Genomic DNA, 18,226 nt, shown 5'->3' with positions numbered 1-18,226 from the left:
CCCTGGCCAGAAGAAAGGACTCATACCAGGGTACTTCAAAAAATTCACAGAAAAATCAATTAAAAGATAAGTTTGGGACTGGCCTTGTGATGTAGCAAGTAAATCTACCACCTGCAATGCCAGCATCCAATATGGCTTCCAGTTCAAGTCCCAGCTGCTCCACTTCCAATCTAGCTCCCTGCTAATGCACCTGGGAAAGCAGCAGCACATGTCCCAAGTCCTTGGGCCTCTGCACACACATGGAAGACCTGGAAGAAGCTCCTGGCTCCTGGCTTCAGACTGGCCCAACTCCAGCCATTGTGACCATTTGGAGAGTAAACCAGTAGATGGAAAATCTCTCTCTCTCTCTCTCTCTCTCTCTCTCCCTCTCTCTCTGTAACTCTGCCTTTCAAATACATAAATAAGTCTTTTTTTAAAGGAAGAAGATAACCATATTTTTAAAAAACAGATAAGCTTATTTTAGTGCCCAAATTTTGAAGTTTATATATACAAGGGGTCTTCAAAAAAAGTTTGTGGAAAATGTTTATTGTGAAAAAAAAATGCTATACATGGATTTCAAAAAATTTTGCACCCAAATGAAATTTTTATCTTTCCTTTTCCCAAGAACTTTTATTAAAGATTTATTTTTTTATTTCTTCATTCATTCATTCATTTGAAAAACAGAGAGTGGCAGAAAGGGAGAAACAGAGAAAAGAAAATCTTGTATCTGCTGGTTCACTCCCCAAATGGCCACAACAGCTCGGACTGGGCCAAGCCAAAGCCAGGAACGAGGAGCTCCATCTGGATCTCCCACATGGGTGATGGGGCCCAGAGATTTGGGTCATCTCCCGCTGCAGTTTCAAGCACATTAGCAGGGAGCTGGATCAGAATGGGAGGAACCAGGATTTGAACTGGCACTCTGATTTGGGATGCTGGCAACGCAGGTGGCAACTTAACTGGGGGCACCACGACACCAGTTCCTTTCCGAGAAAATTTGGAAGTACCCTCTTATGACTTTTGAAAAATTGAGGGCAAGCCCCAAACTCTTGGTGGATGCCTCCAGATTGGCAGGACTCTGTAGAGGCTGCATTTCAGAAGGAATCTCATGTCATTGGGTCAACATCAGGAGAAGGAAAGAAACAGGTTGACTAACAAACCAAGTGAACCTTAGACCATGCACATTTCTCCATTGTAAACTCTAGAGTTAAAATCTAATCATTGTTGGTGCTGAAGTAGCTATTGATAGAATGGCTAAAAAAAGAAGTAGCTATTAATCCACGCTGCTTTTTGTTCTGGCTCCATGCTTCCAAGTACCAGAAATTTGATAGCCATTATCCTTGGTCTTTCTTGAGTACAAAAAGGCCCTTAAACGATGTTGGTTCTCAGCCAACCTTCCCTTTATATCATGTTTGTTCACATCAGAGCTTTCTGGGTTGCCCACACTTCTCTTTTCTCTGTTCTCAGCTCTTCTATGCTCAGATGCAATCCTCTGACTGACCACTTCAGGCCTCGTTCCAAGAGTTTTATTTAGAGGCTCAAGATATATTGGGCTGAGGCAGATGTACGATGCCCAGGGCACCTTGGGCTGGCAGACTGAATGCTGGAAATCTAGAATACACCTTACCCTAGATGTACTAGTAACGGGGACATATAAATATATTTCTCCAACTTACTTCTATAGGACTAATTCTCGTGATTTCTTCAAATGACAGGTGAACCATGTATCTGCCCAAAATCCATAAGTTTTCTGCACTGACCCATGAAACAGAGTCATCTAGAAAAAAAAAAAAAACAGATTAGTAATTAAATAAATGGAAACTCTTGAAACTGGAATGGGATAGTCAATAGCACCTTTCAAACCAGGACCTGTTTCTTGTGTTAATTCATTCCATAACCATTTATTAGGAGCCTACCTGTGAGTTGCTATGCTACACCTGGGCGGTGATCACAGGTGCCCCTCCCCAGTGCCACACGAGACTTTGCTACTCAACGGTATGGTTCCTGGACCAGCAATATCAGCAGTGCTTGAGAATTTGTTAGAAATGCAGATTATTTTTTAATATGTAAGACCACAAAATAAAGAGGTTTTTTTAGTTCAACTAGTTACCAAGTAATTCGGCCACTTGAAATATGTTTGACTCTCTTTTCTTACTGGCACTAATAATGAGTACCATCTTTATTCATTATCACCATGTTATCCTACCTGGAACTAAACCAAAGTACTGGGGCCGGCGCCGTGGCTCACTTGGTTAATCCTCTGCCTGCAGTGCCGGCATCCCATATGGGCACCAGGTTCTAGTCCCGGCTGCTCCTCTTCCAGTCCAGCTCTCTGCTGTGGCCTGGGAGGGCAGCGGAGGATGGCCCAAGACCTTGGGCACCTGCACCCGCATGGGAGACCAGGAAGAAGCACCTGGATCCTGGCTTCGGATCAGCGCAGCGCCAGCCGTAGCGGCCATTTGGGGAGTGAACCAACGGAAGGAAGACCTTTCTCTCTCTCTCTCTGTCTATAACTCTACCTGTCAAATAAATAAATAAATAAATAAACCAAAGTACTTGAACTTCCCCAGATGAACCCTCGATGTTCTCCAAATCTTGGCCTCCGTGGGCCCCGTTGACCACCTAGAATGCCTTAAGGGCCTTGACCTTGTGCATCCAAATCCTACCTTCAAGAATAAGACAGATTTTTGAGCCAGAAGAAAGCGCTCTCCACTCTGGATTCCCAGAGGGCCCTCCCTGTCACTCTGCTCTGGTCTTTATAATTCTCCCTCAGTGAAATGTCAGTGGGACTTGTAAGAACAACGACACCCAGGATCCAAATTCAAGTTTCTCTGAGCAAGAGCTGGCCACCACTGCTCCCAACAAGGATTGTTCACTTTAAAATTTTAATTTTTTAATTTTTATTTATTTGAGAGACAGAGAGAAAGCTACAGAGGTCTTCCATCTACTGGTTTACTCCCCAGCTGCCCACAACAGCCAGGGCTGAGCCATGCCAGGAACTCCACAAGGCTTCCTATGTGTGTGCCAAGGACCTAAGTATCTGAGCATTGACCTGCTATCTCCCAGGATGCACATTTACAGGAAGCTGAAATCCAAAGTGGAGCCGGGACGTGAACCCAGGTACTCTGATATGGGATATGGGCATCCAAACGAACAGCTTAAGCACTGTGCCAAATACCTGCTCCAGGATGTTCATGTTTTTTTAACTACTTATTGAGCATGGACTATATTTCTGCAAAGCAATGGTTCCAAGGCTTGGGACATTTTTAACAAAGTATTTCCAAATGACTTCAAGGACCTTATGAAAAAATAATTTTTTTTAAAGATCCAAACAGAGGGGTCAGTGCTCTGGCACAGCAGGTTAAAGCCCCAGCCAGCAGCACCAGCAACCCATAGGAGTGCTGGTTGCTCACTTCCAATCCAGCTCCCTGCTAATGCACCTGGGAAAGCAGCGGAGGTTGTGCCAAGTGCTTGGGAACCTGCACCCACGTGGGAGACCTGGAGGAAACTCCTGGCCCCTGGCTTCGGATGGACTCAGCTGCAGCTGTTTCAGCTAATTGGGGAATGACTCAGCAGATAGAAGACCCCTCTCTCTCTCTCTCTCTCTCTCTCTCTCTCTCTGTAACTCTTTCAAATAAATAAAATAAAACTTTTAAGAAATCCAAACATAGTGCATTTTCACTCACTTCTGTTGAAAAGGAATTAAACTCTGCCAATAAAGACACAGCCAAGCGTAGAAGCTGAGTGACTTTCTCAGGGTTACACAGTGTGAGGTTCAGATTCCCGGAGCAGGCATTGGCGTAGAGGTTAAGCTGCTGCCTGGGACACTCGCATCCCACACTGAACTGCCTGGGTTTGAGTCCCGGCTCCTCTCTCTGTTCTAGCTTCCTGCTAATGCAGATCCTGGGAGGCAGCAGGCTGTGGCTTAAGCAGCAGGGTTCCAGCCACCTGTGTGAGAGACTCATTAGCAGCTCCAGTCTCTTTACTTCCATGTGGCCCAGCCCCAGCTACTGCAGGCAGAATTCCCCTGATCAGACAGGAGGAAATGATGCCCCACACTCATAACCTTGTTTAACATTCCTGATACACAAATCTCAACTTAATTCCAATTCCTGGGGCCAGCACTGTGGCACAGCGGGTTAACGCCCTGCCCTGAGGCAGCGGCATCCCATATGGGTGCTGGTTCTAGTCCTGGCTGCTCCTCTTCCGATCCAGCTCTCTGCTATGGCCTGGGAAAGCAGTAGAAGATGGCCCAAGTTCTTGGGCCCCTGCATCCACGTGAGAGACCCGGAGGAAGCTCCTGGCTCCTGGCTTTGGATCGGCGCAGTTCCAGCCGTTGCTGCCAATTGGGGAGTGAGCCAAGGGATGGGAGACCTCTCTCTGTGTCTCTACCTCTCTCTGTAACTCTGTCTTTCAAATAAATAAAATAAATCTTTAAAAAAAAAATTCAATTCCTGGAAAAAGATTGATTGGCACCCCCCAAACTCTAACCCCACTGGCTTCCTTTATGCTTCCCCGATACACCAAGCTCATTCCCATCTCAGGCCTGTGCATATGCTGGTCTTTGTGCCTAGGATGCCCTCTCTCCAGAGCCTCCCCAGACAGATTCCCTCTCCGCACTGTGGTCTTAATCCACATGTCACCTGCTCGAGAGGTCGCCCTGATTTCTCCATTCAGGGGTCAGCAAACCATAGCCCATGGGCCAAGCCCAGCCCACCACCTGGTTTTTAATATGGTCTGTGAGCCAGGAAGGGTTTTTATATTTTTAAACTGTTGAAAGGAAAAATCAAAAGAAGATTTGATGACACGTGAAAATGATCTGAGTTTCGAGTTCCAGCGGCCATAGGTAAAGCTGTCTGGGGACACAGCCGCGTCTATCCATCTGTTGTCTCTGGCAGCTTTGGGCTGAGACTTCAGAGTTGAAGAATTGACACAGAGATTTTAGGCTCACAAAGCCTAAATTATTTAATAGTGGCCATTTGCCAAGAGCTAAATATTTTAGTCTAGCCTACAGTAGTGACCCTTTCCAAGGCATTTATCAAATGTATTTTCTTCATAGCAGCTTCCATCGTATAAATGCTCTCTCCCCCCATCCTACCCTCTCCCTCTCTCTCAGTAAACCAACAAACAGATCCATGAGAGCAGAGACTGTCTCTTGTTTTCCTCTATATTCTCAGCTGTTGACACACAATGGCCTTTTTTTTTAAGTGTTTAAAAGTCTATTCAGTTTATGTTCCTGGCATTAAACATTTAAGAAGTCGATGCCATCTGAGAAATTGCTAGCATTACTAATCTACAGAGCCATTCTTTTCCATCGCTCTCTTTTTTTTAACTGTGGTAAAATGCACAAAACATAAAACTTCCCATCTTACCCACTTTTCATTGCATTGTTCTGTGGCATTAAGCATGTTCTCCCTGTTATACAACCATGGCCACCATCCATCGCCAGAACTCTTATCACCTTGCAAAACTGAAACCCACCATCATTCTAATTTCTGCCTCTATGAATTTGACTACTCAACGACATAAGTGGGTTAAAAAACAGACATCTGTCAAATAAATGAATCCTGATATCTTTCTGCTTTTGTTGCTAGAAAGCTCACAGCTAAATTCCTGCCCTTTATTGCCTAGATGTTCTAACAAAACTATATTGTCCCGCTTCGATGCAGATATTTTAATATGGATTTTGAACTTGAACTCTATTCTAAAGCTCCTCAGCAAATTTAAGATATGGCTAAGAATCTAGGCCACAGCACTGACTGTAAGCTACTGGTGCATCCTTATTTGAGAGACATCAATATGTCAAAAATGCTTTGACGAAATGGGTATGTGGTTTTTGAAATTATTTATTTATTTATTTGAAAAGCAGAGAGATAGAAATGACAGAGCGATATCTCCAGTCTACCGATTCACTCCCCAAGTGCCCACAACCACCAGGGCTGGGCCAGAAGGAAACCAGGAGCCTGGAACGCCATATGAGTCACTCAAGTGGATGGCAGAGACTCAGCCACTCAAGCCATCACCTGCTGCCTCCCAGGGTCTGCATCAGCAGAAGTTGGAATGGAGAGAAGCTGGGACTTGAACCCAGGCATTTCAATATGGGATATGGGTGCCCCAAGCAGCGACTTAACCACTACACCAAACACCTGCTCTGGGGTATGTGTTTTAGTACATAGGTCACATCAACCCTTTTTGGAAGTGAGGGAAGAGGGTGGTTAAAAAAAAAAAAAAAAAACATAAGAGACAATGAACTCCAACCCCAGTTTTCAGAGACAAAAAGTGTCTCTTTCCAGGGCAGACTTCCCCGCAAAGGTGACCTACTCCCCCCCATCCCTCAGCACCTGCTCACCTGTGCAGTTGGAGTATGTCTGTAAAACCCCACTCATCCAGGAGTAGAGGGCTCTCTGGGAATGAGCCGAGATTTGGTCATAGAGATCTTTGAACACTGCAGAGCTAGATGACACAAACAGGGACATCGGTTAGTAGGGAACAGGTGGAGGCTGTTTAATGGGCAAACAGCAGATACGCCCACAGCTGTCTCCGGCTGAAACCCTTCCCGCCCCTTGTTCTAAGTGGCTATTTTTCTCATTTTTCTTCTTCCAAAGTATGGTCTGGAGATAATGCTTTATATTTCCTCACCTCTTGGTCCTTTTTAAAAAAAAATGGTAACAGCTTTATTGAGATATAATTCATACACTTTACAATTCACCCATTTAAAGAATAAAATCCAGGGGGCAGGCTAAGCCTCTGCCTGTGGCACAAGCATCCCATATGGACACCAGTTTGAGTCCTGGCTGCTCCTCTTCCAATCCAGCTCTCTGCTTATGGCCTGGGAAAGCAATAGAAAATGGCCCAAGTGCTTGGGTCTCTGCAGCCGTGTGGGAGACCCAGAAGAAGCTCCTGGCTTCTGGCTGTGGATTGGTTCAGCTCAGGCCACTGGGGCCACTTGGGGAATGAACCAGAGAATGGAAGACCTCTCTCTCTGTCTCTCCCTCTCTCTGGTTGTAACTCTGACTCTCAAATAAATAAATAAAAACTAAAAAAAAAAAAAATCCAACAGTTTTCATTGTATTCTCAGAGCTATGTAACAGTCATCACAATCAACTTTAGAACGTTTTAAGCACCTAGAAAGAAACCCCATACTCTTAGCTTTCACCCCACAACTCCCCCCCCCAGTCTCCCTAATTCCTCAAAACCAGTAGCCTATTTTCTATCTCTGAAGATAGGCCCATTGTGGACATTTCAAACGAATGGAGTCAGACATGAGGTAGCCCCTGTGTCTGGCTTCTCTCACTTGGCACAGCATTTTCAAGGTTCCTGCAAGATGGAGCATGTGTCAGTACTTCATTCCTTTTCATGGCCCGATTATAAGGATAGAGTATATTCCGTTTATCCATTCACCCCCTAACGGACGTTTAGGTTGTTTCCACCTTTTGTCTTTTATGAATTCCCTTTTTGGCTCAAGACAGTGTGGATGCAATCAGATAAGCAGTGAACAGAAAACTTCACCCAGTGGCGATCCCTCCACCCACTCCATCCAATTCCTCATCCAAGGGTTAGGGCAGCCAAGTACCATTATCGGAGTGCCTGGGCTTCAGTCCAGCGCTCTGACCCCAGCCTCCAATTGCAGCTTCCTGCTGATTCAGAACCTGGGAGGCAGCAAGTGACAGCCCAGGTAGTTTGGTTCCTGCCACCTTGGTGGGAGACTTAGATGGAGCACACAACTCCTGGCTTCAGCCTCACCCAGCCCCAACTGTTGCAGGCATTTAAGAAGTGAACAGTGGGCGGAAGAGCTCTCTGTCTCTCTCTCTCTCTCTCTCTCTCTCTCTTTGACTCTCCTTCTCTCTCTGTGTGTAACTCTTTCAAATAAATTAACAAATCTTTAAAAAAAAAAAAAAAAGATCATAGTGCAGGTTGTAAGATAATGCCAAAAAAATAAATAAATCGTGACGATGGTACCAGAATGGCTGAAATTTGGGAGTCGATTTTAATCCAGCCGTCCCTTGATGCAACGGATCCTAAGTTTTTGCTACAGAACTCGCTCTTGAACCCCAGCCTGCCTGTCTCCCCTCTGCGTCCCCGCAGCGCCCCCTGGGGGACGGTGTGTGCAGTGAGGGAGGAGGGAGGAAGCACTCACAGGTTCTTAAAGGCGTCCTCACGCAGGCCTCGCGGCAGCCTCTCTATGATGTCCGGCTGCAGCAAGCTACCCGGGGAACCCCTGAGCACCTTTGCCAGGATCTCCACACACTCCAGGGAGTTCAGCACCTGGAAGCACCTCTCCAGCGTGATAAGAAGCAGGCTGCGGTTCACGCCGGGGCTCTGCAGGGCTTGCTCCCGAATCTCTCCCAAGTCAATAACAACGTCCTTCAGGTCCTAAAGGAAGGAAGGGCACCAAGGTCACCCTGAGAACCGCCTCCCAATTTGGAAACCCTGAGAAGAACCACGCAGTGCACCTGCGGGGACATTCGGGATGCCTGTTGAATGCTATGCTGCTGTATAGAAGCTTCTAGAACATTCCATCACCTACCTGCAGAACAAAGTCAAGGCGTTTGCCTGATCCACCCACCATGGCACTCTCCAGATACACCGCGACTGCTGCAGCTCAGGACGCCTCCTGCCCTTCTTCTGGGAAGGTCAGCTCTTCTTCAAAGGCAAGGTCAATGACCTCCGTGATGAAGTCTTCTCTGACCCCCTCCAGCTTCCTGCTTCGAATCACATCCCCCATCCCCTCCACTGTGTGCTCCCAGGTCATCTCGAACTGAACTCTGACTCATGAAAAATGCTTGTGTGCCTGCCCTTCCTCCAAGCCCCGGGTTCTGAACTCTGGCTGTACGTCTTGGGTTTTTTTTTTTTTTTTTAAGATTTGTTTATTTATTTGAGAGGTAGAGTTACAGAGAGTGAGAGGGAGAGACAGAGAGAAAGATCTTCCATCCGTTAGTTCACTCCCCAAATGGCTGCAATGGCCGGAACTACGCCAATCCGAAGCCAGAAGCCAGGTGCTTCTTCCCTGTCTCCCATGCAGGTGCAGGGGCCCAAGGACTTGGGCCATCTTCTACTGCTTTCCCAGGCCATAGCAGAGAGCTGGATCAGAAGTGGAGCAGCTGGGACTTGAACCGGCGCCCATATGGGATGCTGGCACTGCAGGCGGCAGTTTTACCCACTGCGCCACATCACCAGCTCCGGTACTTTTTTAAAGTACTGATTTCCTGCGCTTCTATATAGAATCTGATTTAATTGGTCCAAGTGGAGCCCAGGCAGCTGAGTCTAATACACATGCAAGACTGAGCCAGGAAAGTACCTGAGAGCCAAGCCACAAGCACAGTGGAGCGCCCAGTACCTAGAAGATATGGAAACACAGGAAAGAGAGAGATACAGGTAGGTGGTCAGGAAGGGTCCTTTGGACCACAGAACCCTGGAGTGCTGACAACTTCCGTCATTCACTGTGAGTGTCTGAACAGTGTAGTGGCTAAGAGTGCACTTAGAGTTCCCAAGTAGAGGCCTTAAGACAGAATGTAGTGTGTCGGTGAATATTGGGAAATGCTGCATCTTCATTCGCCGTACCCTAGAGCTGACATTGGGCAGTGAAGGTAGGCACTGAGGCACAACGACGGTGGAAGATCATTACGTCTGTCAGGTGGAAATCACAGATGCCTTCATAACCCATCAAGCTTGTTGCAGAGCTCCTGAAATCCTGCTGACACTCAGCATGTCCTCAAAGGTGCAGAAGTCACTACACCTGCCACTGAGTTCCTTTACTGAGTGTGTGCAAGGAGGGTTAAGCTGCAACCTGCGATACCAACATCCCAGACTGGTTCTAGTCACCGGTGCTGCACTTCCTATCCAGCTCCCTGCTACTGTGCCTGGGAAAGCAGCTGAGATGGACTGAGTATTTGGGCCCCTGCCACCCACGTGAGAAACCCAGATGGAGTTCCAGGCCCAGCCCCGACCATCACTACCATTTGGGGACTCAACCAACAGAAGGAAGATCTCTGTCTCTCCCTGTATCTCTGTTGCTCTGCCTTTCAAATAAAATAAATCTTTGGGGAAAAAAAAAGCATCAGCACATAATGTGTGTGTATATTTCGAGGAACACTTTTTTTTCCATACAACTGGCTTCCTTTGGAATCCTTTGTGCTTTCTCTACAGATTTTAAAACATTTTGAGAATGGACCCATGAGCCTCACCAGTTGCCAGAAGAGCTCACAGCTGGAGCCAGGAGCCCAGGTTCCAACCTCAGATGTACCACTTTCAAGCCACGGAGCCTGAAGTTCCTACCCCTCTCCAAGCCCTAGTTTCCTCATTGGAATGTGGTAAGATTCTTATTTATCTCCTTAATCTTGCACAGGACCCAAACCAGGCATTATTAAACCCATAGAACAATCAGCAAACTGTGGCCCACCATCCGTTTTTGCAAATCAAAGTTTCGAAACACATTTTACATGTGTTCATTTACATGTCACTTATGTCTACTTTCATGCTGCAAAGAAAGAACTGAGTCATTGTGATAGAGGAGGTGTGGCCTGCAAAACCTAAGCATCTACTGTCCAGCCCTTCCCAGAAACAGCTGACCATTGCCTCAGAACGCTCACACACAGAGTAGACCCTCAATGAACACTGAGCAACACCAAGTTCACAGCCCCCTGGTCCCCTCTGTGCACTGCCTGTGCTAACATTTACTTCCTATTTTCCTTTAAACTGAGTGTTTAAAAAAAATTTGTGGCCAGCGCCATGGCTTAACAGGCTAATCCTCCGCCTTGCGGCGCCGGCACACCGGGTTCTAGTCCCAGTCAGGGCGCCGGATTCTATCCCGGTTGCCCCTCTTCCAGGCCAGCTCTCTGCTATGGCTCGGGAAGGCAGTGGAGGATGGCCCAAGTCCTTGGGCCCTGCACCCCATGGGAGACCAGGAGAAGCACCTGGCTCCTGGCTCCAGATCAGCAAGATGCGCCGGCCGCAGCGGCCATTGGAGGGTGAACCAACGGCAAAGGAAGACCTTTCTCTCTGTCTCTCTCTCTCACTATCCACTCTGCCTGTCAAAAAAACAAAAAACAAATTTATTTCACCTAGAAACATTACATCTTTACCAAATTGGCTTGATCCATTTGTCATATTTTAATAATAGGCATTAAAATAAGTATGTGATTATTAAAATACTTAAGTGGTTTGGGAAGGCATTGTGGCACAACATGTTACGACTCCACTTGGGACACTGCATCCCATGTAGGAGTGCCTAGATCAAGTCTGCTTCTGATCCAGCTTCCTGCTAATGCATCCTGGGAGGCAGCAGATGATGGTTCTAGTGCCTGTACCCTAGCCACTCATGTGAGAGACCTGGATGGAGTTCTGGGCTCCTGGCTTTGACCTGGCCCAGCCCTGACCATTGCAGGCATTTGGGGAATGAACCAATGGATGGAAGCTCTATCTATCTATCTATTTATCTATCTATCTATCTATCTATCTACCTATCTACCTACCTATCTATCTATCTATTTATATATCTATCCATCTCAACCTATCTCTTGCTCTTTCAAGAAGATAAAAATAAATGCAATAAACATTTAAAAATAGTTAAATGTGGGACCAGCATTGTGGCATAATGGGGTAAGTTGCCACCTGCAATGCCGGCATCCCATATGGACACAAGTTCACGTCCCTCAAATAAAATTTAAACCTCAACTGTGTGGATCCCAAGGACTTTGTGGGTCTTAGAGTCTTTGCTTTGTGATTGTCTTATAGCACTCACCTCGCCTGGTTATATGTTTCTGCTTTTTGTCTCCCCTCCAACACAAAGCTCTTTGAGGGCAGGCACAGTGTTCTAAGTCCATTGGTGCATGGTACTTGATCATGGATGTTCACTGAACTAAACTCTCAAAGATCTTCAGCATCCTGCACTTCATAGTACCTACATGAATGTGAGTGGCAAAGCTCTTCATTTGAACTTTGGAGAAAACGTGTGAGAAAATCTAGGTCCTAAAACTCCCAGGGGGCTGAGAGTGGAAGAAGGAAGGAAGAGATAAAGAAGGGCCCTGGCTTGGCTCGGGAGCAATTCAGCAAAGACTAACTGGCCCTGGGCGTCCCCACTGCGGGGATGCTGAGAATGCCCCACCAAGCGGTCCTTCTTGTCCTCCAAGATGCATTTCATGGCTGTGCGGAACTGCTGGACATCAGTATTCCTCAGGTCCTCCAGCAGCTTCTGGGGCTCGTACAAACGCCGCTCCAGGTGGTTTTCCATGGCTGCCTGGACATAGGGTATTGGAAGAGCAGGCAAGGACGGAAGAACAGAAGTATGCAGTCAGCACCATGGCCAGCAACCGGGTCTACTCCCCTGTTAGTCCCTGCAGAGAGACCCCAAGTCAGCAGCCTACAGATAGATTTGGTTTGGCCAGCTCCAAAATGTTTCTTTGGCTGCCGACATAGAAAAGTCAGGGAATTCACTGCAGAGTCTGGATTTCCAAATTCTCTTGGGAAATGCCAAGACTGGGCACCACTGGCTGCACATCCTCTCTCGGATGACTGTGTCAGCAAGCCAGTGGCAGCTGCCCACTGAAATGACTCTCCTTCTCACCACAGACCCAGCAGCCATGGGCTGCCTGATCCCTGCAGGTGATGGAAACTTCAAGTTCAGAGCAGCTAGCCCTTACCCAGAACATTTACTGCATCCCCCAACTCTTCCCCACAGTGCTGCTCCTCAAACCCACGCTGTCAGCACAAGAGTAAAATGCAGGTGGAAGAGATGAACTGTCCGTGGCATCCCCTCCAGGGCATAGCGAGAGGTCAGCAACTCCTCCTGCGAGAGACTTCCTCTGCTGCCTGGGGACTTGCTTTCTAAACCTTGCTTAGACTCACAAAAGCAGCACAGTGTAGTGTCATGGGCAAGAGGGGGCATCTTGAACCAGAGAACCCACGTACAAATCTCTGCCTTGACACTTCCTGGCTCTGCAACCTTGGACAAGTTACTTAACTAGGCTTGGCAGGTAAAATACGGGATACCCACTTATGTTTGAATGTCACATAAATGAGTCTATTTTTAATACAAGTATATCCTATGCTATATTTGAGACTTGCATTTTTAAGTTACTTATTTTTTATCTGAAATTCAAACTGAACCTGACACCTTGTATTTTTACTTGTTAAGATAGCAACACTGCAGCTGATGGCTCAAGTACTTGGATCCCTCTTAAATGGGAGACCCGGATTGACTTCTAGGTTCCTGGCTTTGGCTTGGCCCAGCCTTGGCTGTTGCAGACTTTTGGGGAATGAGCCAGAGGATGGCAGATATATCTCTCTCTCTCTCTCTCTCTCTCTCTCTCTCTGTGTGTGTGTGTGTATGTGTGTGTGTGTCTTTGCTTTTCAAATGAAATTAATTTTTTAAAAAAACTTAAATTGGCAACACTACCTCTTGTACCTCGTTTTTCTCATCTGAAACATGGATGCCATAGTAGGACTTACCAGGTAGGGTTCTTTTGATTAAGTAAGTGAGTAAAATGTCTTCAGTGATTCCTAGTACACAATAAGTAGTCAATAGTGCTAGCCATTATTCACTATATGGAGTGAGTTGACCAATGATTTATTTAGTGTCTCCCCCCTAGAATGAAGGGTCCACATGAGTAATACCATAACTGTTTTGCTCTTCGCTAAGTCTTTAATATTTAGAACTGTGCCTAGAAGAATATAGATGCTAAACAGGTAGATATTAAATGGACAAAGGAATAAATACACTCGAAGAGAAGTAGTGAATCTTCTCACGAGGTTAAAATAGATACAGCTCACAAGAGACCTTAAGGCTAGAGAGATAAGGGCAGACGCTATTTCTCTTTAGGTTGGCATAACTGATGAACAGTGGGAAAGCAGGTGCACGTGAAGTTCACAGCCACCTTCAGCTAGTGGGCATCTTAGTAAATGGCAAACAACCAGCTCTCTGAATGGAGTTATGACATGAATGTTGGTTGGTATTTTTGTTTTCATTAAAACATGGGTATAAAAATCTGCATAGTGAGCAAAGTTGCCCCCTGTGATGCTAACATCCTATATGAGTGCCAGTCTGAGTCCCACCTGCTCCACTTCCAATCCAGCTCCCAGATAATATGCTTGGAAAAGCAGCAGAAGATGGCCCAAATGTCTGGGCCCCTGCCACCCATGTGGGAGACCAGGACAAAGGGCCAGTTGTTAAGGCCATTTAGGGAATGAACCAGTGGATGTAAAATCTCTCTATGTATGTCTCTATCTCTCCCTCTCTCTCTGTAACGCTGCCTTTCCAACCAATAAATAAATCTTTTTTAAAAAAAATAAGTAAAAATGGAAACAACAAAGACATATGTTGGAACTTTATTCATTCGTTAATGAATGCACCAGATAATAGTTTTTGAATGCTGAATTAATATTTCCTTAATTATCTGTGCTATTCCCAATGTAATGGTAAAGATACAATGTACCACAGTGAGTTAATGGTCATGCTGAAAAGGCGTGTGCTATCCAGTTTGCCACAGTCCCCACTAAGCCCTGCTGCTCTTTGAGGCAAATATCCGTTGCTACCTACCAACATGCTGTGCTGTTGTCTTCCCTATAGTAGAGTTAAAAGGGTGAAAAATATTTCCTAGACCCTTGCCTGAAAGACTGACAATTATATCCAAACATCCACCCTCCCATTATTCTTTTTAGCAGGTGACCCAATGGAAGCTGAGCAGCAGCTTGCGCAAGTCACATCCTTAGAAGAGAATGCTCATCCTTCACTTCCTCCTCCCACTAACCCCTCCCCTGCTTTGGGGAACAGATACAGTGTTTCAACCCCGAGGGCAACAGCTTTCTAAGGGATGAGAGAGCAAGAAGATAAAAGAAACTCGGGCTCCTGAATGGCTTTGTGAGGTAGAGCTGCTCCCTCCTTTCTGACTCTTCCACTTGGGTCCAGGCTCTTCCATGAGAAAAACCAACCACTGCATTGCTTGAGCTGCTGTGACCTGGGACCTCTTTTTAACAGGCATCTCGTCCTGTACACGAACACAGCTTGGTTCCATCACAGGTGGGAAAACGAGAGAAAGACCGAAGAGCTTGTATCATGTTTCAAGAAAAAGTGGGAGGAACTCTTTCCTTTGTGGGAGTGAAGGCAGTTCTCCACAGCCAACCCACTTCTCCAACCTACCTGGCCTTTGGGTGTGCAATCCATGGGCACTGAGAGGAAACACATGGGTGGGGCTCGGGTACACACCTGCAGGCTGGGGATGGTGAAGGCAACATTCCGTGAATGCAGATAGGCTAGCACTCTGTGGGACAGGTCTGCCGTCCAGACGTGGGAGCTTCAGTTGAAGACAGATGGGAGAGCGTCACGATGACAGGTTCTGCTACAAGTGGTGCCGCACTAGCTCATATCCAGGGGACAGGAACTCAGAGAGGATGCTGGGAATGGGCTGGGGATGCTAGGAATCTGATGCTTGCAAGTAGGAGGTTATTAACAGTGGGACAGTGGTAGGGGAGCTTCCAAATCGAGGAATCTGTCTTGATCCCATTCTCTTAAAGACAGTTACCAATATCCAAGCCAGGCACAATATTCTAACTCCCATATCAACACGTCAGGGCTGATAAAGTCCAAACAGACTGACTTGGAAAGGCGTTTTTCTCATAAGATCTAAAAACAAAGATTCAGTGTATCCTAAAAGAGGGTAGAATAGCATAGCTAAGAATGTGGGCTGGGGCCGGCGCCATGGCACAGTAGGTTAATCCTCTGCCTGCAGCACCGGCATCCCATATAGGCACTGGTTCTAGTCCCAGCTGCTTCTCTTCCAATCCAGCTCTCTGCTGTGGCCTGGGAAAGCAGTAGAGGATGGCATAGGTCCTTGGGCCCCTGCACCCATGTGGGAGACCAGGAAGAAGCTCCTGGCTCCTGGCTTCAGATCGGCACAGCTCTGGCCATTGCGGCCATTTGGGGAATGAACCAACAGAAGGAAGACCTTTCTCTCTGTCTCTCCTTCTCACTGTCTGTAACTCTAACTCTCAAATAAAATAAATGACATCTTTTAAAAAACCAAAAGGATGTGGGCTGCAAATCCGGATTTGAACTTGGGCTCTAACACTCAGTTGTACGGCCTTAGGCAATTTGATGAATTTTCTTGTGCCCCGGTGTCCCTTTTTGTGAAATATGGCTAACAATGGTAGAATGAAATTCATTCACACATGCAAAATGCTTAAAACAGTGTCCAAACATAGTCAACACTCACAAACAGCCTTTATTAGTCCTGTTTTTGTTGCAAATAAATAGATGAGTAGACTAATTAACTAGTTAATTACATAAATGTTTAACCTGAAAAAATATATATACCCCAGTTAACCATTAGCGTTATCTTCAGGACAGGATTATTTTAAAGATCTTTCCTGTAATCATGTGTCCCTGTCATGGAGTCCCCATCTCTTCTCCTTCGTGGTCCTCATCATGTTAGAACCGTTTGTTAAGATTGGCCTTTCCACAACTGCCTAGCTCCCTGTGCCACATTCTGCGTGGCTAACACAGGCCTGAATGCAGCGTGTAACACAAGCAGTGAGGGGAATGGGTCCCGGAGCCAGGCGCTGGGTCTACAGGTCAGCTCCACACTTCCTGGTTGTGGGACCTCAATTCACCCGCTCCGTGCCTCAGTTTCACTGCCCTGCCCAAGGGAATAACAACGGGACCTTATGGTGGGCACTTGTGAGAATTAGATGCGCGTCTGTGCACCAAGAGCTTAGAAACACGTCTGCTACAGAGGGAGCACCTGGTAAGTTTGGCTCTTATGTTAGAGCAGAGGGGGGAATGGATCTGGAACAAATGTCGGCTTCACTTTTGCATTGATTGACATTTGTTTGTAGTACGCACGAATGTGTGTTACTTTCTACAATTAAGAGGCTTCCATTAAGAGTCTTCATTAAAAGCCTAGCCCACCCCTCCCCCCTCCCCAGAGTGGGTTACCTTTGAAACTGTATGAGATCCAGCAAGGCTGCAATGGGAATAAAATGAAAAGACAACTTAAAAGGGAACCATTCCAGAGAGATCACAGCTGCGTTCTGTTTGAAATTCTTAGAAGACATCGTGTGGGGGCATTACCATTCAGATAGCTTCCCTGTATTATTTCTTCCTACGAGGCAAAGGAGATAACATCAAGTATAACATTCAAAAGTTGGCAGTTCCAGTGCAGGAGATTCTGATGAAAGGAAAATGGAATACTCACCGCCATTTTTTGTAACAATGGATGCAAATCTGTAAGAAAGCCATGGAATGTATCACTAGGATTGAATTGTCTGACCTTCAGAAATCCAATTATGAGTTATGAGAAGAGACTACAAAAAGTCACTGGAAGGAAATTTTTTAGTGAATTTTAATTATATCTGTGTTGTGAGAAAGCCCTGGTTTGAAAAACCCCATCAGAATAATCTTGAAAATTACACACACACACACACACACATGCCAGAATACCATAAACCATCATGTACCTGAGTTGATCTATCCCACTACATTTGTAAGATGTGCGGAAACCCAGGGGGTGATTCCTCCCCCAGGACTTACCCTGTCTGGTATCGGGAGCTCTATGACTTGCCACTCCATGGCTCAGAAAAAGGAACAGGAAAAGGGAGTACATTGTAGGTTCCTGGGACATTCTCCTGTAATTGATTCAAGCACAGAAGTGAAGTGATCAGGTTTTTTTCTTTTAAGATTTATTTTATTTACAGAGAGAGTTACAGAGAGAGGTGGAGACAGAGACAAAGGTCTGCCATCTGCTGGTTCACTCCCCAGATGGAGCTGCGCTGATCCGAAGCCAGGAGCCAGGAACCTCCTCCGGGTCTCCCACGTGCGTGCAGGGGCCCAAGGACTTGGGCCATCCTCTACTGCTTTCCCAGGCCACAGCAGAGAGCTGGATTGGAAGAGGAGCAGCTGGGACTAGAACCGGTGCCCATATGGGATGTTGGCGCCTCAGGCCAGGGCTTTAACCCACTGCGCCACAGCACTGGCCCCCAAGTTTATTTATTTGTTTATTTTACAAATATATTTAAGAACAAGACAAAAGAAAAGGACAAGCAGAAACAGAATTCCTTAAGTTTTTTAAAAATAATGTTTAAGTCTCATCTGTTTTATTCCATCTGAACCTCTACCCTAGTATAAGATACAACCATCTCCTTGGTTACTACAATGGCCTGTTTATATTCTTACCACCACCATGCCATGCCCTTCAGTTCAGCAAGGAGGGGTGGTTAAAAACATTAACTCTGGAGGGCCGGCGCCATGGCACAGTAGGTT

The 18,226-nt window shown here is 46.3% G+C and overlaps 1 protein-coding gene across 1 annotated transcript in view; it reads right to left on the bottom strand.

Moving 5' to 3' along the window:
* Positions 1–17,588, bottom strand: part of OTOA (otoancorin) — a 66,639-nt gene extending 49,051 nt beyond the window's left edge. Inside the window, exons 1-9 of the mRNA XM_062180051.1 lie at positions 17,498–17,588; positions 17,163–17,191; positions 17,039–17,069; positions 16,904–16,931; positions 15,176–15,263; positions 12,080–12,211; positions 8,114–8,349; positions 6,326–6,429; positions 1,653–1,753 (exon numbers count right to left, since the gene is read on the bottom strand). Coding sequence (XP_062036035.1) covers positions 1,653–1,753; positions 6,326–6,429; positions 8,114–8,349; positions 12,080–12,211; positions 15,176–15,263; positions 16,904–16,931; positions 17,039–17,069; positions 17,163–17,191; positions 17,498–17,588 — 840 coding nt within the window. The remainder of the gene's footprint in view (positions 1–1,652; positions 1,754–6,325; positions 6,430–8,113; positions 8,350–12,079; positions 12,212–15,175; positions 15,264–16,903; positions 16,932–17,038; positions 17,070–17,162; positions 17,192–17,497) is intronic.
* Between the last annotated feature and the right edge of the window lie 638 nt (positions 17,589–18,226).

Source organism: Lepus europaeus, chromosome 21, assembly GCF_033115175.1.
Source record: "Lepus europaeus isolate LE1 chromosome 21, mLepTim1.pri, whole genome shotgun sequence".
NCBI classification, from domain to species: Eukaryota; Metazoa; Chordata; class Mammalia; order Lagomorpha; family Leporidae; genus Lepus; species Lepus europaeus.
Note: the sequence above shows the minus strand (reverse complement) of the source record. Positions and strands in the feature narration are given on the sequence as shown.